This window comes from Pteropus alecto, unplaced genomic scaffold, assembly GCF_000325575.1.
Source record: "Pteropus alecto unplaced genomic scaffold, ASM32557v1 scaffold146, whole genome shotgun sequence".
NCBI classification, from domain to species: Eukaryota; Metazoa; Chordata; class Mammalia; order Chiroptera; family Pteropodidae; genus Pteropus; species Pteropus alecto.
The window spans coordinates 28,251,167-28,274,173 of record NW_006442107.1 but is presented as its reverse complement, the minus strand read 5'-3'; the positions used below and the strand labels follow the sequence as shown (position 1 = coordinate 28,274,173).

General features: G+C 39.1%; 1 protein-coding gene and 1 pseudogene across 15 annotated transcripts in view; one reads left to right on the top strand and one right to left on the bottom strand.

The window, feature by feature from the left end:
• DLGAP1 (DLG associated protein 1) overlaps positions 1-23,007 on the top strand; it is a 798,454-nt gene that overhangs the window by 550,728 nt on the left and 224,719 nt on the right. For all 15 annotated transcript variants that reach the window (XM_025038576.1, XM_025038573.1, XM_025038572.1 and 12 more), the window contains one exon: positions 1,667-1,881. In XM_025038576.1, the coding sequence (XP_024894344.1) occupies positions 1,667-1,881 (215 nt within the window). The remainder of the gene's footprint in view (positions 1-1,666; positions 1,882-23,007) is intronic.
• LOC102885607 lies at positions 10,551-12,125 on the bottom strand (annotated as a pseudogene).

Below are 23,007 nucleotides of genomic sequence, written 5' to 3'. Positions count from 1 at the left end.
GGATTTTCTTTAATGAAACATCTATTCTCACTTCTTAGAACCTAAAACATTTAGAAATATGTCTAATATATGTACGTAACATTGTGGACAATTTTCTTAACACTTAAATTTTAAGATTCATGTTATTAATTATAAAGTCGAGATTAAGTAAATTCCGGTCTTTGATGTTAAACCAAAATGCTTTGACTCCCAGTGCTGCCATTTATAAACTATGTGTTCTTTGGCAAATTTCTTAAGCTGTCTGAGCTTCTGCTTATCATCGAAGATACATAGAAAAATGCAGAGTTGTTGTGTTGATGAAATAAGAACCCATAGGCAAGTTTTCTTCACATAGTTAAATGTTATTAATGCAACACTGTATAATCTAATGGATAATCATTAAAATATTAAATACCTTTTTACCCTCTCATTACAAACCTGGACAGTGCAGGAAACCCTTCCTGGAAACTCCTTCATCACCATTACTGATAATTTATCTTTCTAATGTCTTTTTGTGCATACTCCTTTTATGGCACCATATCTTAAACTTGCTAAGAAGTTGATTTGGAACTGTTCCCAAATCTGTTTATGCTTTGTCTTTTCATCTCTATTACAAACACGTTCAGGGCAAGAACCAGACTTCCCCATCTTTTTTTAATTAAGCCCTGTGTACTATAGGCTATTCGTTACTTCTTAATGGGTATAAAAAGTGATAATTATGCATTTCTTCCATCAAATGGAGGAGAAATGAGACCCTAGGTTGAGTCCACATTGCAGTGGACAATCTAAGAAGAACTGAAGAGAAAGTCATAAAGAAGCCCGTGTAACATAGTGTAGTGCTCTGCTGAAGTCAACAGAAATGATTGTAGAAAGGAAGAAGAGCAGTGTACTTGGAACGTTATCTTATATGATACACAATTAGGGACTTAGAGTAGGATCCAGCAAAGCAAAATGAACAGTTCAAATAAGTGCAGTAGTAGCTATACCAGGTAAGAAGAAAACTCTTAAAAGATGGTGTGTGTGTGTGTGTGTGTGTGTGTGTGTGTGTGTGTGTGTGTGTATAGAGGCCAAAAATATTTTAATTAAGAAAATGCCACCAGCTTTCATGAGGAAATCATTGGAAACCGTTAAAGAGTACTTTAAGCAAATCTGTGGAGGCCAAATCCAAATTAAGAAGGGTCCAGACAGAATAGGTGATTGAGAAATCAATGTAGTTGGTATAAACCACTGATTTAGGAAGAAAAGAGATTGGATTCGAGATGGCAGAAATAGAAGGTTCAGGGAAGAGGTAGATAAAACAGAAACATTCTTGAATTTTAAATGGCAATTGAAAACAAATTATCGAAAAGCTCAAATAAAACCAGTCTCTGTTCCAATGGCATTCTTATGCCTGACTCAGTTGTTGTCAGCATGAGAAAAGTGAGAACTAGTAAATCAGGACCAATGATTTTAATTTTTTCTAATATGCAGGTTTTTTAAAAAAAAAAAATTGAGACATGGATTTGCATGTATTCAAAATATTTTTAAACCAATTATAGTAAAATACCATTATTGAAAAGTTAATGTCTAAAGTTTTAGATAATTATCTGTATTACCCATATTCAGAGTCATACCAAAAAGAAGGAAAGAAAAGAATAATGTAAGACTTTATAAAAAATGAATAATCTGTTTTTTTATATCCAAATAGGTTCCTCAAGATGAATGGACAGGGTATACCCCTCGAGGTAAAGATGATGAAATTCCCTGCCGAAGAATGCGGAGTGGCAGCTACATCAAGGCCATGGGAGATGAAGATAGTGGCGACTCAGACACAAGTCCCAAGCCTTCTCCCAAAGTTGCTGCACGAAGAGAAAGCTATCTCAAGGCTACTCAGCCATCCCTTACAGAACTCACCACACTCAAGTAAGTGTTTCTAACTCTATACTTCTGGTAGTCCAGTTCCTTGTATTATCACCTAGGATCAGATTGTGTTTCTCCTAGAGGAATGGGGCAGAAAACAATGCATAATAATTCTCCATTCTACAGATGGAGAATTATTATGCATTGACTGGTTGATTAATTTCGACATTGGGTCTGACTTGTATATCCCAGTGCTTTCAAAGACACAGGCATCCCGGTGTACTCTGCATAGATCATAAGCTGAACCTCCAACCTCCAAGAAGAGTTTGAAATAATCCTAAATGGCTTCTGAAAGGAATTAAGATTTTTGGTTAATGAGAAGATCCATCTATCCCAACTCTTGGACATTTGTTCAACCATTAATTTTATGAGGGAAATCTTCCTTAAAAGACATTTGAATTTTTCAGATAATTGAGTAACATAAGAGAGCAGATTATTTTGGAGGAGCTTATGGAATGTGGCTATGCTTGAAAATTGGGTGATATGTGAAGGTTCTTGATATTGTTTTCAAACTTGGGCTCACAATACATATTATATTTTGTTGGACCTTAAAAATTTTTTTCTTTTGAAAAATATGATGATAAGTATCCTTACCTTCATTAATGCTATTTGTAAACAGAGAATAGCTTTACAAAAGAAACTATGAAACTGATTATTTTAATCAAGGCCAGACTTAATTTTTAATGCTATTTACAGAGAGTAAATCAGAGCCTTGGAACATAACATCATGTAGATCATCATTTGTACCTGAAAAATATATCACAGATAGTTAGTGTTTGTTAAATGCCTTTGATTACATATTTCGAAGAAATACACATTACTATTCATGCATTTAATATCACAGATAGTTAGCGTTTGTTAAATGCCTTTGATTACATATTTCAAAGAAATACACATTGCTACACTACAAAATAAAATATTAATGACAAAATAAGTAAAACAGAAAAAGACCACAACCATCAGAGTAAGGAAAATAAAATCGATTATTAACCTAGAACACTGAAAATCATCTGACTATTCTATGATGGAGATTTAATTAAATAGCAACTTGCATTACATTTTTAAGAAAGTGGACAGGAAGAGTCCCCACATCAATTTTTTTTTCAAAACATCATGTGAAACCACTCTGGATCATTTCAATAAATGATATTAGTAAACCAACTCAAGTGAAGAAGGTCTCCCTCCTTTCCTCTGGCCCCAGGTGCCCTCCTCTTTGCCTTTATTTCTGCATGTACTCGTTTCCGAGGGCCGCCGTAACAATGTACTACAAACTGGGTGGCTTGAACCAATAGGAATTTATTATCTCACAGTTCTGGAAGCCAGATGTCTGAAATCGAGGTCTCAGCAGGGCCATGCTCCTTCTGAAACCAGTAGGGGACAATCCTTCCTTGCCTCTTCTTAGCTTCCGGTTGTGGCCTGCCATCCTTGGCATTCCCTGACTCGTAGCTGCAGCACTTTATTCTCTGCCTTTGTCTTCAAGTGTCTGTCTTCTTATGACAACAATCACAAGGTATCAGGACCCTCCCCAGTGACCTCATGTTAACTTAATTAAACCTCCAAAGACCCTATTTCCAAGTAAAGGTACTGGGGTTTAGGATTTCAACATGTATGTGTGAGAAACACAGCCCATAACACTGCCATATAAGGTAAGAGTTGATCATGGAAATGACAAATGAAACAGGTCTTCACTGCACTTTGGCACACCTCGCAGGAGCTCGGAAAATTAAGGCAGTGGGCCAAAGTGGCATGAAATGAGAGTGGCCAAGGATCCTTCTGGCAAATATTTTCTATGGACTTTAAAGTATCTCTATTAGAGACAATATTAGGTAGTCACGACCACAGGCATTAATTGGCATCTTCTAAAAGACACAAAAGAGAGAATGCTTTGAGCCAGAAAGTCACTTGGATCTTCAAGGTCTCAGTTTTCCCATATGTAAACCAAGTAGTAGGACTCTACAACCTCCACAGTCCCTTCTACCTCCTTAATATTCTGTTAGTTTATCTACCGAGATGCATTTGTCACATCAGCTGGGTGAAGAGATACAGTGATTGCTGCTATTCACAGTAGTATCCAGGTATGAGAACAACAGAAGGAGCAGAGCCATAAGGAAGGTGAGTAGAGTGCTCTGAGGAAGCTGAGGATAGGAGTATGTGCAGAAATCAAGTTCACAACTGTGCCCTGGAGCTACTCTCCTCAGAGCTTCAGGGCTGTAGGGAATCTGCTCTGAAGTCATTGGAACTCTTTCATTCCCTGGATCCTATTTTTATAACCATCATATATTTCTATTACTGCTCAGAAGTTTTAAGGTCATAAAGAGTTCAAAACGTAGATAGTGGCTAAGCTGATGGTAGAAAGGGTCAGCACTTCAGACAGTGAAATTAGTCATTCAACTGAGTACAAGTTAGTGACTTCTATTTTCTTCCTCTAAACCTGTGGACACTCAAAATGATAACCAGTTTACTAGAGGACACTTAGTAAATTGAAAACCTTTTTTTTTCTTGATTTAGGATGGGGTTTCACCAAACCATCTCTATTGCCCCTTATTCATTAGCACAGCAGTCCCCAACCTTTCCGGCACCAGGGACCGGTGCTCCTACAAGAATCTAATGCCCAATGATCTGAGGTGGTGATGCTAGCGCTGGGGAGCGGCTGCAAATACAAATGAAGCTTCACTGGCTCACCTGCTGCTCACCTCCGATTGTGAGGCCAGTTCCTAACAGGCCACAGACTGGTACCAGTCTGATCCTTACTTTAGCAGGCAAGACGACATCTGGCCATGCAAACATACCTTTCTTCTCTGTGCTGCCATCCCATTCTCCAGACTTATTTCTCATAGTTCTGTTTGTCTCCATTCATTTCTCCCTCACCTGCTTGAGGAGTTCCATTCTGAATTACAGTTTACATATTAAGCTTCTATCATATTCAACTACATATGATTATTAGTGATTTCTAGTTTAATGGGATTTAAAAAGGGACACAAGGAGAAAAGGAAAGTACGCCGTAGAGGAAAAAATTCATATATGACATCGCTCATAATCAATGCTGTCTTTTATTCCTTGATGATGTTTTGACTGGAGATCATTATTTTTCTAGAAGTTTAAAGCATTCAGTCCCTCATGAGAAAAAAGATCCCCATATCCTAAAATTCTAGTTCCCCAAAAAAGAAACTGTATTTTTTGTTCCTACTTCTTTGACATTTAAGTCATTTTTTTTTCCTCCTTCCTCCTCAGCAATTCACAGCTTTAAGGATGAATCATAGCCATGAACCAAGATAACTAAAATTAGCCGAGTGAGATTGGGGCAACATTTTGTTTGAGGTTTTCAACCCCCATCTTCTCTCAGAAATGTTGGAGAGAAGGTACTCCTACACTTTCTTACATTGTTTTTCTCTTTTCTTTTTTTCTTTTCTATTTTCCAAAGACACCTAGAGAGTTTGTTTATGAGGGTGGTTTTCATTAGCTCCTTAATGTTAGTTATTGTGTCTTCAGGTATATTAGGGCTAAACTGAGTGGAACATTCTAGAGTCAGAGGTAGTCTTGAGACACAAACTCCATCTCTGGACTGTAAAACTCCTGTAGCTACTCTCTGAGGACCATTATTTTTTTCACTCTCATCTCTTCTTCCACAGCTAATAATAAATCCCTTTACCTCACCACTAGCCTTCCCTTCTTCCTTTATTATTAGCTAACAGTGAACTTGAAATGACATATTACACAAAAATATTATTATTTTCAAAAATAATTTCTGAATGTTTAATAGTAAATTCTCAAGCAAGTAGAGGAGAGATTTGGGGACCATATTTTCTCAAAGCATGTCACCACAGCTTGGCTCTGTTAAAGGATTTGAGTCTTTTACTTGGATTTGCTATAAAGCGTTATTTATTCTGAAACTGAGACTATTGCCTGCTACCATAATTAGTTAAAACCATGTCCAAATCCTCTTTGGACCTTTTCTTTTCAATATACCGTAGAGGGGAAGAACTTTTTTAAAATAATATTATGCGAGCTGTCATTTTAAAGATTCTAAAATTAAATTCAAATGTCCATTAATCCTAGGCAAATAACACTTTAAAAATCTCTTCCTACTTCTTTACCTCTTCATTCAAGTGTGAAGAAAAATTTTCTTTTGGAAGAAATAGTCTCTAACATTATAGACTTGAAAATTTCTCTGAAATTAGCGAGAAGGCCTCAGGCTTTTGTGCACATTTGGCTCTGGAGAGAACCAGTCTGAGCTTCTAACAATTTTGATAGTGTCTAACAAAAGGCTTCAGGAAGGTTTGTTTTCCATCCGAAGAGCCTTTAAGGCAGATAATTTTTTGTATTCAGAATGGTTAGTTCTCTTACTCTTCATTTTTTCTCTGATCCTGAAATCCTGAACCTTATTTTTTTATTTTTATTTTTTTAATAAATTGGTAAGATACTAAATAGCTTTGTGGCTTTTAGCAACTAGGCTGATGTCTCTGAGCTTCCCCCACACCAGTTAAATGAGAGGCTTGGGCTGTTATCAGGGATGTCACCACGTAGATGGCTCCCATAACAACTCTCTGGCTAGACCCACGGCAGACAACATTAGCTGATGCCACCTAAAATGGATCCCTGCACCCTTCCCGCCGAGCAGACTATGCCCAAGGCTCAAAACGCCTCCCAACACAGTGCTCCGGCCACCACTTCTCACTGAGCAGAAATGTTCTGGGTGCTGTCCCTTGTCTACATGGTCTCTGAGGAATCTTTCAGCACTGATGTGTATAATTATAACAATGGGGCTCAGAAGAACTGGCATTTCACTTTTTAAAGACAAAAGAAAGTCGTATTAATGCCAAAGAGCTCCACGGGGAGGGAGTCCAAGAAGGGACCTTGACGCGGAGCTCCAGTGACCAGGTTCTTGTCTTACTTCGTGAGAAAGAATTCAAGGACTCGACAAGCAGAAAGCAGGAAAGTGCGTTTTATTAAAGCCGAAGTACACACTTAAGAGGAAAGTGTGGGCGAACTCTGAGAGCCGGTCGCCCGGAGCTGTCTGGATTAGGGCTTTTGTTTTTCCTGGGAGGAGGGTGCCTGGAGTTGTGGTACTTGTAATATAGGTGATGTTATAAGGGTATTATGATTAGACAAAGCTAAGCAAAGGACAAGGGAAAGACGCTGGAGCCTTATCCTGCAAGGGAGAGGATGTCCCAAGGCCATCCATCTTGCCTCCCAGGTTTGGGAGAAAGGGGAGGGCAAGGCCTTCTATTCCGTCTCTGGCCTTAGCTTGTTTCTCATAGAGTCAAAACAGGGAGAAGGCTGAGTAAAGGACAAGGGAGAAATTCCATAGCCTCAGGGAGAAGCCTGAGTAAAGGACTAAGGAAAAATTTCAAAGCTGCAATCTGGAGGGGAGAAGGAACATCCCTTGGCTAACTATCCTGCCTCCATATTGATAAATAACATAATTTGAGAAGAGATAGGGCATTCTTCTTCACCTTTAATTCTAAAGATTTGACATGAGTCAGCTCTACTTCAGGAATCCAAAACTGTAGCCTCTTGCTGAAGTCTCTTTTTTCGGTGATCTTTGTATGAGTTTATTTCTCCCTTTTTTCTCTCTAGACACACTGTGTCCTCTGCTGGTTCCTCCATTCCACATGCCCCTCCTAACCCACCTACGGTTCTTCATGTTCCTTCCCTTCTCCCAAAAAAGGAGGGGTTGGTGGATACAAAAATGGGAGCATGGGGATGTTTTTTCCTGAGGATGTGAACCATATTTAAGAACATGGTAATGTATGTCAGCCCATCTTTCTCCTAAGTGTATGAAATGTTTCTGTTTTTCTTTGTTCTCACTTTCCCCAAATGTTTTGTCATGCCTCTCTACCTATCCCTCAGTATAATTGTAACATATAATAACAAAGGCTCCTTACAATGGGAGGGCAAACAAAATAACACAACCTGAAGCTACAAAATTGTAAACTTATGTCCTCAAGAGATATAGACTCAGGATATTTTCTCATCCTTCTCCAATCATAATACTTTCTTCTATTGTCCTCTATCCTCCCATATTTCCTTGCTACTTTCCAAAATAAGAAATAAAAAAAGTTTAAAACAGAGAAACTCATTCACTTGCTCATAGACAAATTATCTGAATTCCTTTCAAACCCCTGCTAGAAATAAACCTGGTTAAAACACAAAACAATCAAAAACTGATGTAAGAAACTGCCTATTATATTCAGCCCCTGAGCGCCATGCCCAGTTTTAAAATAAAAATAAAAAATCGGTCCCTCTTTAGAGTGTGAATACTCTCCTGCAAATGAGTCGAGCATGTGTGAGTAATGTAATCTGTACCATATCCTGGTCACTTACTATGTAAAAGCGTGCTTAGGAAGGAAACCTGTATAGATTAAACTGTGCCTACAACAATCATGACCTCAAAGAGGAAATAGCTACCTGTGTGCCTTTGAGAGAGGTGAGGGAAAAATGAAAGAAAATTCAGATATTTTTAGAGAGAAGTAATGAGACTTTAAAAATTTAAAACATGGGCAAGAGATTTAAATGTGAATGAGGTTCTGAGTGCCTGAGTGAGTGCTAACGGTTTCACATTCCTTTTATTTTTTTAAATCACCACAACTCTATAGATGAGATTGCCCCAACTTTAAAAATCTATTTCTCAGGGGAAATTAAATAACTTGTCCAAGGTTATATGTCACCTAAATGTCAGAGCTACAATTCAAGCCCAGGTGCTGAAAGCAGAAAGGATAAAAAGCTGAGTGGAATGATAACTAAACAAAACTGCAGAGATGAGCTGTGTAAAAAGGAACTAAAAATGGAGGAGAAGAGAAAGATAAACTGGCAATGGATAACTGTGAAGCGGATTCTCAGAATGCAGTTGATTTGAGGGAGATGTCAGAGGCTGCAGTGAGGTAAATTCTGATCCGGAAATGCAATCAGGCAGATATGCAGCTAAAACAGGAAAGACCTTGAGAATGTTTTGGCCCAGTGTTGGCCTGGAGTGAAGGAAGGAAGGACCAAAGGACCAAAGGATCAGAGATAAAGGAGGTGTTGGCTGATGGAAGTAACAGGGAGAGATGATGGCCTCTTAGAGCCTGGGCTCAGCTTGGTCAGGACTGCTGAAATAACCTGTATCTGTTCCATGCCTATGCAGTGTATAACCTGAGTCTTTTTCATATGACCTGACTATGTCTGTCTGTGTAAACAAGCCCCCCAAAACAGTGGAGAAACCCTAGAAGAGGGTTCTGGAAACTAAGATTCCTCACTCTCTTTAGGTAGTCCTGATTGAAAATGCTACCCATTCCTACCAGGAAGACTTCTGTTTGCAAAGAGCCTTAAAATTCCTTTACTCTGTCTGTCTGCTAGCTACCATTTCTCCCATTTAATATCCATGTTCCTTTAAAGTAAACACAACCAGGTAAATGAGAACACCCTGATTACAATCAGAAATTGTATTCATGTAATCACTCACTTATTTATTCATGTAACAAACATTCAGTACTTTTAATATTGAGGTACTGTGTGAGACATTTATACTTTGGTTTCAATAAATTTGTTAAATGTTTTACTAAAATATGGTTTTCCAAGGTCAAGGAGAATAAATATATGTATACACACCTATATATGTATAATATGAATATTATATATACACACATGCATAAATACATATTTTTATATACATATATATATTTTAGAATACAGCATGTCCTTGAATAATGTCATTTCACTCAATCGTCATTTCATTATATCATTGAAGAGGTGCTGTAGAAAATTAACTTTTGTTTATTATCAATTAGCCTATGGTAAAATTAGTTTTGTTATGGGTTCTTTTGCTTAAAATTGCAGAACCTATTGACAACATCAAGGACTTACTATATGTAGCTATCCTCTAGAATCTAAAAATGGCAAAAGCAGGCACTATAGAAAGGAAAAAAACTTAAAATTCAGAGGCTGGTGATATTAAAGTTGATCATTTTGTCCAGAATATTTTCTGTTCAGAAAAATCCACTTGGCATGAGAGCTTTTTTTCCTTTTTTTTTCTTAATTTCAGGTTACTATTTTGTCAGCATAGTTCAAATGATTAGCTTTGCTTTTATTTTATATCAGTAGAGGAATCCACCTCATGCACTTCATATGGCAGCGCACTATGCAGGAATGAGAAAAGCTACTTTAGAAGAAAGCTTAGGCAGACACATTAGGAGCTGCCTCTAACACTTTTTGGAAGCAGACTGGGTGTACGTCCTAAATAAATCTACCTTTACAGAGGATGCATATAGAATAGCAAAACCATCAACATTCCTATATATAAAACAGGAGGAAATGAGATCAAAACAGTAGCCCAAGGAATTTAGGTTAGCAGCAAGGAAGAACTTCTAACTATACAGTTATTAATTACTGAATCAATTAATTTGTGAATTTTGAGAGAAACTTTTGCAAGCATCTTTATTTTTTCTTAAGACAGTGATTTATTTATTTATTCATTTATTTATTTATTTTAAGACAGGGGATACTTTATTCAAACCCATCAGAGAAATGGACAGGTTGGGTCTGTAACAAAGCACTGTGTTTTAAAGCATAGGCCAGTAATTGTATATGAGAGTATACACTGCTACATACAGATTAACTGATTAAATCACAACTTTTCAATGTTTAAAGTAGAATAAGCTTCTCTATAAAAGCAGCACCTTCATGACATTTTAACTTTAGTATTCCTCCCCTTCTTCTTCACCCTCTCCTTTAACAGAATCCACACCAACTTCCTCATATTCCTTCTCAAGGGTAGCCATGTCTTCACGGGCCTCAGAAAACTCCCCTTCCTTCATGCCCTCACCCACGTACCAGTGAACAAGGCACACTTGACATACATCAGCTCAAACTTGTGGTCCAGACAAGCCCAGGCCTCAGCAGTATTGCTAAGCACACACATAGCTCACTGTACTTTGGCTGGGTCTCCACCAGGCATGACAGTGGGAGACTGTTAATTGATGTCAACTTTGAAGCCAGTGGGGCACCAGTCCACAAACTAGTTGCTGCACTTGGTCTTAATGATGGCGATGGCAGCAATGACATCATTGGGAACCACGTCCCCATGGTACTACAGGCAGCAAGCCATGTATTTACCATGGTGAGGATCACGTTGTACCATCTGGTTGGCTGGCTCAAAGCACACATTGGCGATCTGCTACAGCAAGCTGTTCATGGTAGGCTTTCTCATCAAAGATGACAGGGGCATAAGTGGCCAGAGGGAAGTGGATGCGGGAATACGGTACTAGGTTGGTCGGGAATTGTGTCAGATAAACATTCGGGGCTTCATCAAATGTCAGGGAAGCAGTGATGGAGGATATAATTTGACCTATCAATCTATTCAGGTTAGTATAAGTTGGAAGTTCAATATCGAGATTTCTATAACAGATGTTATAGATAGCTTCATTGTCAACCATGATGGCACAATCAGAGTGCTCCAGGGTAGTATGAGCAGTGAGGATGGAGTTGTAGGGCTCAACTACGGTTTTGGAATCCTGGGAGACTGGGTAAATGGAGAACTTCAGCTTAGACTTCTTGCCATAATCAACAGAGAGACATTCCATCAGCAGGGAGGTGAATCCGGAACCAGTTCCCCCACCAAAGCTATGGAAAACCAAGAAGCCCTGAAGACCTATGCACTGGTCAGCCAGCTTCTAAATTTGATCCAAGACAAGGTCAAAGATCTCCTTGCAAAGGCATAGTGGCCACGAGCATAGTTACTGGCAACGTCTTCCTTGCCTGCGATGAGCTGCTCGGGGTGGAAGAGCTGGTGGTAGGTGCCAGTGCGAACTTCGTTAATGACCATGGGTTCCAGCTCTACGAACACTGTCCTAGGCACATGCTTGCCAGCACCTGTCTCACTGAAGAAGGTGTTGAAGTCATCTCACCGCTCCCAACGGTCTTGTCACTTGGCATCTGGCCATCAGGCTGGATGCTGTATTCTAGGCAGTAGAGCTCCCAGCAGGCATAGCTGATCTGAACAGCAGCCTGGCCAACGTGGATGGAGTTGCACTCATGCATGGTTGCTGCTTTGAGGCTGCCGAACAGATTGCTGAGAGGAAGAGCAGAGGTTGTTGCTTCTTACAGTGTGACTCTTAGGTGGTCAATGTAAGAAAACTTGCTCCAGGCATCTTTTAAAACAATCTGAACTATATTTCTCTGAGAGCGTTGTTAATTCTGCTGGAAAACTTGTGTGGAAAAGACAAAATATCTGTATGAGATTTTTCCAGCTCATGGAGTCTAAGACTTCAACATAAGACTGGTACTGTATTCTTATCATGTACAATGACCCAAATAATTCACTACTCCTGAAGTACATCACTTCTCTTCCTGACTCCTCATTTCTGTCATCTGAAATACCAGTTTCCTAAATTCAGTCTTGAACCCTGCAGTTCACCTCTTACTTCTTCAAGCTTTAGGGCTTACTCTTTCTTACTTGAATGATTGCAATGGACCAATTTGTCTTGCTGCCACAAGCCTCTTTCAGCAACAATTCCTTCTATAAACTTTTTACCAGGTTACTGAGAAATCATCTCTAAATCCATTTTGTCTACGCACATAGTCCCCAACAGCATTTAGAGTTTCACAATAAGACTCCATTATTCTTTGTGATCTCCTTTTTTTGCTGTTCGCTTACAAGGATTCTATGCTTTGATCAAATAGAACTACTCATTGTTCTTAGGACGTATTTTGCTCGCTTCAGCACTGTGCTAATCAGGATAGGCTAGATTATGCAGAAAGTGAAAAAAAAAAACCAAATCAGAGAGGCTACTAACCACAAAAACTTATTTCTTGCTCATGCTACATGTTCATCTTGGGTCAGTAAGAAACAAAGCTCACCATGGGCATGCAACACCAGGGTGTGGATGCACCACATCAACAAAGGCTCCCCAAATCACCAAGAGCACAGGGTCTTTATGCTTCCACTTGCAAGTGGTCCAGGTCACCTGCATCCCCATTTTATGGGCAAAAGCTAGTGGCATGGCAACATCTATAAAGAGGGCAGAGAAGGCGATCTCACCATTTGCTCAGAATAAGAACACACAAAACACTATTTGTTAAGCAGCAATAATGACTACCAAATTCTAACTTCTGAGCAACAAATATTTGGCTCACTCACTCTCCCACAAGCAAAATATATTTATGCCCCACCATCATCATCAAAGGGAGAAAACCCAAATACCCTGTTCTGGTCCTATCTTAACCATATCAACATCAGAGTTTGTGGTCTGTGGATGATGTGTGATAGTCTCTACAGCAGGGAATGATACACTGTAATACCTACATCTGGTCCAGATGTGGCTCCTCTGCATCTGAAGACCTACAACTCAAAAAGACAAACTATCTTCCTCCCACACCCAATATATAATGGCAAGACAAAGACAAAACATCTACAATGAACACTCCTACTCAAAAAGAAGATGAGAGATAACAGTAGTCAATGGTCGACAGCAATTCTGCAATCCTACTGGGTAAAATGTTCAGGCTCACTACCTGGGAGAGGACTGTTTGTTGATTAGGCTGCAATTCTCCTTCCTGGGAACAATTTCCTTGTTCATTGTTCTCCATGTGTCCCAGTTCCCTGCTCCACAAGAACCTTCCATTTCTTTTATCTTCCTTGACCATATCCAAAGCACACATCAGGGAAAGTGTGCTCATTGGAGCCCAAGAGACATTTTAGGACTGCTCTTATTACCATGTCTTGTAATTTAGGCTTGTGGTTCTTTTGGCAGCATAGCTTTCTATTTGTTTGCTTTCCCACCCCCATGCCTCTCTGTTTCTCAGATACTCTCAGCTTATCAACTTATTAGCTGCTCTTTCTTCTGAATCATTTTGTCTAATCAAAAGGATTTACTTACCTGTATCTTCATTCCCATTGTGGAACTCTTGAATGCTGTTGAGGACTTTATGCATAGACAAAATGGATTCAAAGATTATTTCTCATGGTTTGACAATGGGGTGAGGTGGCCATATCCTTGATTTAAATATTGCCACAAGGAGTAGATTCTATCATGTGTTCATCATTCAAAGGCTTTCTCAGTTTACCTTTTACAAATTGAGTTGCAATCAGTTGCTTTTTCCAATCTTGCACTTTTTTATTCCCTTTCACTTCTACTTGCAATCTAACCAATTCTTTTATGAGTTTATTTCAAACTGTGAATGAAACAACTTGTCGAAGGCTACCCATAGACACCAACACATGCTGTTAACATTGTGTTTTACAACTACTTCTGCTAGAGTTATGAGTTCATTAGTTACATTATCTACCTTCCAAGTTATTATAAACAAAAGTGATTCACCTCTGCCTCTGATAACAATTACCTTGCTGCCTGCTACCAAATCCTGAAACCATAGCCACATATTTTAGGCTATTTTACTGTTGTTGTTACATGAGTACCACATTTCTGGTACCAATTTATGTACTAGCTAGGACAGGCTAGGTTACACTGTGAATAAACAAGCTCAAAATCTCAAAAGTTTGTTTTTTGTTCACAGTATGTGTCCATCATGAACTGGCAGGAGGCTCTGCTCATTGTAATTACTCCAATACCCAGAAGAGAGGAAGTAGGTGCTGCTATAGTTACTGAATCCTAGAAAAGGAATGTAGTGGATTGGGCACTATTTCCTGGAAGTGATACACTTCACTTTTGTTCAAATTTTATTGCTAAAGCTAACTACATGACCACAAATTTGAGAGGCAAAAAAGTGCAATACCATCATATGCCCAGAAAATGGAGCACTGGTTATATTTGGTGAACAGCAGTAACAATGCCTCAAGACCCTTGTTTATGCTGTCCCTATCCTACACCCCTGGGATGAATCTCCTATTCATTTATTCATTCAAAAAAGACACTGTAGCATGTTGCTCAAGAGTGCAGGCTCTGGGGCAAGATTAGCTGGGTTCGAAATCATAGCTCTGTCACTTCTAGATGTGTTACTGTGGGAAAATCATTTAACTATTCAGTGCCTCAATTTCTTCATCAGTTATATAGGGATAATGATATTTCCCACCTCAAGAGCAATTGTGAAGATTTAATAAAATAATGTGTGTGAAACACCTAGAACAGTGCCTAGCATGTGTTAAATGCTCCATAAATGGAGCTATTACCATCAAAAAAATATTTGGCCATCTACTATGTAGTATGTGCTAAGCATTGGGATATATTAGTAGTCAGCATTCCTAGCAGAATAGAACTACAATCTAACGGGGGAGAAGAGTAGTAAAAAAGTATTCTTTTTAATCTTACTCTCAAACTTCTCTCTGTTAGCCGTTATTCCTTCCTCCTAAGAACTCCTGAAGCACTGTGTTGAAACCTTTCTCAAGGCAGGTATAGCCTTCTCACAGACTTTTCTATTTTTTCTGTCCCCCATGTAGAAGGGGATTCAAACATTACATAAAGTAATGTTTGCGAAGCACTTGGCACAGCCCTGAGGAGATACTGAATGAACGCTAACACCATTACACAGTCCTTGTATGCCTAAGGTACCTTTAATAGGAGCTTCTCAGAGTAGCTTTAATCTGTAATTGTTGAGATGAACTGTCATCATACATCTGCCCGACACCCTTTGTCTATGTCTGTACTTGCTCAGACTCTTTACCCTCTCTTTGCTTCTGAAACTGTGGTTCTCTGAATGGCTTCCTGTTCCTTTTCAACCTTACTTAGCATTGCCAGCCCACCTGGAGACTCAGAGCTCAGTCTGTCAGGTACACATTAGCATGTGTACCTATGCAGCCTATCTATGCAGCCATCCCTAGTATTGTCGTGCACTCTGAAAATTAGCATATTTCCCTCAGTTCATCTGGGGAATCTCTGTTTCCTCTAGTCCTGTTAGGTGAAGAGGAGTGGTTATAAGAAACCAGCATTAACTACTCTTGTTAGAATTGGAGAAGCATCCTCCTTGATGATCACATTAACCACTTATCACTCCTTCAAATTTATTTGTGAACTCAAATAAACCAATGAGGAGTAAATATATTTGATCCTGATAATTAGTATCCTGATAACTAGTAATATTTTAATTTTCTTCCAAGTCTATTTTTCAAGATAAATAATTATAAGTAACAGTTTATCGAGTGTTTTCAGTATATCTCATTTGATCCACCCAATTGTCTCAGAACAATTTAGAATTGAAATCAACCAACATTTTACAGATAAACCAAGGATTTTGCATGGTTTTGAATGTCAGATAGAGCCAAGCTTGGGACTGGGCTTAAGCTCAAGCTTTCTGCTTTCCACTCCAACTTTCTTCCTCCCACTGCCTCATGGAACTCTGGGGACTTTTCCCTGAACAAGACTGCCTTTACCATCTGGACATCATTTCTGACTTACAGCTCAGGAACTTCTTTTAGTCTTTGGGCCACTTCTCTTTTGCAGAAAAAGCAGAGCTGAGAGCTCTAGGCATAGATCCAAGTTACCAACTGCATATGAAATTGCCATCACCTCGGTAGCATCATCCCTATGCCAGATTTCAAGAGAGGAGGACACTCTGCTGTGGGTACAGGCACCTGAGAAAATTGGGCTAACCTAAGAGCTCATGTCTGGAGAGCCTGAAATTAACCATTAACCCAGAACCATTTTCTCTTGCTGTTTCCTTTGTTCCCTTCCTCTCAGTGAAGAAAGGTTGTGTTGGAGTTTTAGAGTAAGAGAAACTGGGAGTTAAAATAGCTGGCCATGTTCATCAAGCCTAAAACTGTGCTGTTCTTCATTGAAAGGAACCACACAGCAGGGTTGGCTGGTCTAATCAGCCAAAAAGAGCCACTGGTGTGCATCTCTTCCCAACTCTACACTTGGTTTTGTCACCCTAAGAGCTTGATATTAGCCATGATGGAAAGGTCTACACCAAGGAAATCAACAAACCCTGCAAATCAGTGATTAGTCCTCCCAAAGAGCCAGTTTTTAAACATTTATCTGTATGCCAGTGAGCATTATCTTCATGTAGCCTTTTTCTGGATGTAAGATGGAAGAAAAATCTTAGAAGCAAAATTAGAAGGAAGCTTAGAGATTTATTCCAACCCTACGATATTACAAATGGGAAAGTGGAGGCCTAGAGAAGAGCAATGACTTGCTTAAACTATTCAGCAAGTTTTAGGTCTTCTCACTCTCAACCAATTCTTTCCAGAGAAATCAAAGTTTTCATGCTGCTACATTCCCTGAGGGAGACAAGAGAAATATAAGTCTCTGTCTCTACTGCATATGTGATTAAGTGCCACTGAGAGTGTTGAAAACAATTTTGTGCAATTATTTTTAAGTTTTAGAATAATATGATGTATGTTACTTCAGATTAAAAGTGCTGTAACTGTTTAGAAAATACAAAAGTTATTATGAAGTAGAAATAGCAAGGAATAGTTTTACGAAAGAGATAGGATACAACCTGGAATTTGAATAATTACTCAGAGGCAAAAGATGAGAGAGGAGGAATGTGTCTGGATATTAAGAAACCAAGCTGACTGATGCATGAGAAGGAGTTTTTTAAAATAGGAAATATCCTTGGAAAGATAGTGAAGACTTTTATAAGCAAGAGCCTTAAGTATCCAGATAATTAAATTTGTTTCACCAATTAATGATAGGGCATCTTTGGTGAAAAAGAAGAGGAATAAAGTGATGTAATGTTTTAGAAAAATGGCCTGCCTGGTGTGGAGTGAAAAAGTCAATTTTAGGAAAGCTTTTCTCCCATTTAGACAGAAGTATGTTCTGTATTATTTACATGGAAATCTATGGCTGGATGGATTTTTTTTGACATCTCAGTAGTCTTTCTCTCTGTTGGGAGGCTTCCTTGGTGTTTTTGCTGTATTTCTTGTGCTTATTTCCCTCTTTTTTGTTTGTTTGTTTTTGTTTCTCTTTTATTTGTCTTCTTTTGTTAGAGTTATCTAATTTTAGCCAAAAAAAAATCTGAAAGAATAATGATGACTAATACCTAGAAGCATTCCTGATATGCTAGTACATATAATAAGTCTAATGGCACCTATAAGACAGTAATTATTATTATCCTGAATTATACAATGATAAAATTAGGATACAGGAAATTGACTTGCCAAAGATCACAAAGCTGGAAGTGCCACAGCAAGGATTTGAATCCAGAACCCATACCATTAACCACTATGCTCTACTGCCTCTGGATGTGATAGAGACAAATTGGAGGAGAGTTTGAAATCAAGTAAATGACTCGAGAGAAAGTTACAGTGTCCAGGCATGAAATAGTAGAAGCATAGACTAGGATGATACCAGAGGAAGCTGGTACGCAGTTACACAGATAACAATACCAACAATCAAAATTCTACCACAAATAGGTCATACCCTTTGTCATTGTTATTTTCTCTTGTTCGTTGTGGTGATATTCTACACCACAATGAACACCAGACCAACACATATCTCTTTTCCATTTAGGCATAATGGAAAGATTTCCTTTTTTATTATTATAAAAATAATACTCAAATTTCAACGGCACTAAAGAGCATTTTAATAATATGTAAAAGTCTTCCTCTTCTCTCTAATCTCTTTTCCTCTTCCTTGGAGGTAAGAATTTTAACCATTTCTTGTGTGTCCTTTCAAAAACGTTTTATGCATATATTATATGCATGATATATATTCATATATCTTTACTTTCTTTACACATTCTGTTCTATAATTTGCTCTTTTCACTTAAAATTATATCTTTAAACATTGTTTTATATAAGCGCACATAGATTAACTTTTTAAAAATTATTTTCAACAATTTAGAAGTATTCCATTGTGTGCATGTACAAATTTGTGTAACCACTTCCCTCTTCGAATGGGAGATGTTCTTCATGCAAAGCAACAGAAGGCAAAAAGGCTTAGTTATAAGAAACAGAGTTATTTACAACATATCAAAATTGTCATTGGATTATAAATCTTGGACAATAGTACAAGAATGAGCTAAGAATTTTAAAATAATTCAATAAACATAAAGGCTTAGGACTTCAAAGCACTCAATCATTCGAAGAGAATGAAAATGAAGCAAAAAGCATGATACAAAGTACCAGTCATGAAAATCAAAAGGTATAATCATAAAGCCTGTCATTTCAATTCCTTGTAAGCAGGACTGGGTTTTAAAACTCTGCCACTCGGAGGTTGAATACAAACAATCTATCATTGGGAAAACGATCCAGGGACCTTTGTAAAAATAAGTGGATTTTTTGTTGGTTTTTTGTTTTTTTTTTAATTTGTAGTCATAATGATACTAGATCACAACTAGAAATTTCCACCTTATTTTCCTTTTTGAATATTTTGAAATTGACTGAACTGTTTAGAAGGAGGGTTAAGATCTTCCTTTTTATTCCTCTCTCACTGGCTATCTTGAAAAAACAAATTAGCTTAGGCAGAAGAAATTCCTAGTATTATGGAGAGAGAGAAATGACCCTTGGAGGGGGAGGGGGAATTGTAGGTTTGTTTTATTTTGTTTTGTTTTCCCCAAATAAGGTAAATTCATTAAAAGCCTGTAGTAATCAACCCCCTGGACCTTCCCTGAATTTATTTGAGTAGTTGCCCATAGCAACCACCCACACTTCTAAGTAGCTGAGCTGAGAGCTGTGGAAAACAGCTTGGTGAGCTCCTGTATGACTTCCTGTGCCCTGGACATAAATACATGAAATCTAAATGATAGTTTAAGTATATTATTGGTTTTGCATTCCTTTATTAAAAAAAAAATACCTCTACTTTTTAAATAACGTGATAAATACTGAAAATATAACAGTTGTCATTCGAATCTGCTGGCTGTCCTTGATACTATGACAGATGGAATAATTTCAGACACTGGAGGAACGCTGTGAAGAAACCCCAAGAGAAAGGACAGCCCACTAGTCCACCTTTCCCTCTTCTTCCCGCTCCCATCATCACAATACCCACTTCTCCAAGGACCACCAGTGATAATTTAATCATAGTCTTACTGATGCAGAGGCAGCCCAAAATACCAGGAAAAATCAGACCTGAGTTCTGATCTGCAATTTACCATTTTGCAACCTTAGACAAGTTACTTAACTTCTCTGAACATGTTTTTTTTTTTTCATTTTTAAATTGCTCTAATTATCTATAATTAAATAAGTATTGTAAGAATTAAATGAGCCAACAAAAGTTTGCAGTAATCTGGAATGTTTTATTCAGTAAGCATGTATTCAGTGTTTCCAATATGCAAGATACAAGTTTTACTTTAAAATACACAAAGAAACAAACAAACAAACCTAGAGGATAAAAGGCAACTGGAAACCTCTAGACACAGATGTTTTTTATGAGAAAGAGTACTCAACCACTCATAATGTGTCAATTAGGGAGACCCCAGCCAGAACCTGAAAAATTCTCATTCACAGAACTGGAATCCTATTCTCTTCCCCAAGTAGGCCCCCCAGGACTGGCCCTGGACTATCTTTTTCTTCTATTATGTAGCTACTCTTGGCCTTTGATCTCGGTAGACTCATCTCTGGTCTCTGTCCCCAAAAGGAAGATCTTCCCTGGCTGAGCTGAAAGGCTCTTTTGCTATAGCAGAGCCATCTGCTTCTACCAAGCCCTCCCCATTTGAACTCACATGGCTGAGGACCTGTGTGGCTTCCCTACAAGTCCTAGCTCTGCTCTTTATCCATTCCTCAGTGATTCATCTTCTCCATCAGGAGACTTCACTGGCAAGTTACTGAGTTCAGTCTGTGATTTGGTGAAGCTAAGTATTGTACTTATTGTTCTAAATGAGTACCTATGCCTGTATTTCTAAGAAATCAATGATTGGGGAGCACGGGTTACAGTGAACCAGATCCTTTTGCTCAAGATGTACTGATTCCTTGACTCACTTGACCAGTTTGGTGAAGCAGACCCCTCTGATAGTGTGCAGGATGACCTACAAGTAAAAAATTCTAAGAATATCCTGTTTCAATGTTCACTACCCTTTAATGGTAGAAAGATTTCTTTCTTCTCCTATTGTTCATATTCTTCATCCTTTGATTTATATTTAGCATTTATTTTCTGTCTCTGAGTACAATAGCTCATGAAATGGTGGTGAGAGTTCTGGTCAAGATAGCAGAGTATGTTAACACCATGCTCAGCTCCTTCCAAGACCACATCAAAATTACAGCTAAATTATAGAACAATCAACCTTGAGAACTATCTGAAGACTAGCTGAACAAAAGTTCTATCACTAAAAATATGAAGAAGGAGCCACATTGAGACTGGAAGAAGGGACAGAGACATGAAATAGGCTGGCCCCACACCCATGTGTGGCAGTTGAGTATTGGGGGGTATATATCAGCTGTAGAGGTGCTCCCTGAGGAGTGAGGGTTCCCAGCCACACACTGGGCTTCCCAGCCTAGAGCACCAGTGCCAGGAAGGGGATTCCCCACAACAGCTGGCTCTGACAATCAGCAAGGATTCTGTTCTTCTGGGTGAGATGGAAACCCAGGCATTTTCTTAAAATCCTTTTGCATAGACTTGCTCATTCACAGGCACTCATCCTGGGCTCCAGTGGAGGTACAGAGGCTCAAGGGTCACCAGGGACATACAGGAAAAAACTGAGTTGTGTGGCTTCAGGGCAAAGGCTGGAGGGACAGCCGCCATTGTCCATGTGTTGAGCCCTCCTCCCACACAGCTAGTGGGTGTATGCCATCTTTCCTATGTTAAGCCATCCCCCCACACAGCCAAATCTGAATGTGCATTAGCTTGGTGAACACCACTCGCCTCACCCCAATGACTCCTTGAGACCCTATCCCACCCAACTAGCACATCACCAGAGGCTCTTTCAGAGGTGGGTGGCTAGTCTTGGCATGCACTGCAATCTTAAAAACTCTCAAAGGTCTGCAGGCCCCAGGTAAGCAGCAGCTGGCCTCAGTGTACCGTGTCCCTGTTACTGAGTGGTCCCAGGCTCAGTACTGGTGCCAAATCTGAATCTGCATTAACCAGGTGAACACCACTCAACCCACCCTGGTGACTCCCCGAGACCCCGCCTTACCCAATGTATATCCCACCTGAGGGTGTTTTAGCACCTGAGGCTTACAAACAGCTGGCAGGTGGTGGCAGGCTTCAGGGTCCCCTGTGTCTTTGGCTAAGTGAATCTAGGTCCAGATTGATAGCAGCTGGCCTTAGTTTGCAGTGTAGCCTCTCCCACATGCCTCCAGACCCAGCATGGTCAGCTACCAACCATGGCTTGCTTGGTAACTTCTACCAGGTAGCCCCTGACTGGTCACAGGCAGCAGCTGACCTTGGCTTACACAGGAGCCCCTCCCAAGATGCCCCAGAATCAACATACCCTGTGGCCAGCTTCGGACCACAACAAAGCACTATCCCATTAGCTCCACAAGTGACATATTCAAAGGGTGGTCTCAGTGGGCACCAGAGTTTTCTGCGGGTGAATTACACTCCACAGGGTTCTCCCACACAGCAGCTTTTACACTGTGGTTGTAGCCAATCCTCACAACCAGTCAGCCTAAGAGTCAATCCTACCTGCTGATGTGCCAACAGCAATCAAGGCTCAACTACAACCAGAGGGCACACACAGCCCACACAAGGGACACTTCTGGAAGACCTGGCTCAGTTGATCAGGGAGACTGTACCAATGAAACCCATGGGATACCTACTACATAAGACCACCCTGTCAAGACTGGGAGATGTAACAGACCTACCTATAACATAAAAACAAAAACAGAGAGGCAGCCAAAATGAGGAAACAAAAAAACATGTCCCAAATGGAAGACCAGGAGATTCAGTAGAAAAAAATAAACAAAATGGAGGCAAGCAATCTACCAGATACAGAGTTCAAAACACTTGTTATAAAGATGCTCAAGGGACTTTAACAAACAGATAGTAAGCATAAAAAAAGACATAGAAATCATTTTTTAAAACCATCAGAAGTGAAGAATATAATAACTGAAAAATGAAGAATACTCCTGGAAGGAATCAACAGTAGATTAGATGGAGCAGAGGATTAAATCAGCAATTTAGAAGATAAGGTAATTAAAAACACCTAACTGGAACAGCAAAAAGAAAAAAGAATCAAAAAAATAAAGCTAGTTTAAGGGACCTCTGGGACAACATCAAGCATAACAACATTTGCATCATACAGGTACCAGAAGGAAAAGAGATCAAGTCATTGAGAATCTATTTGAAGAAATAGTGACTGAAAATTTCCCTAACGTGGCAAAGG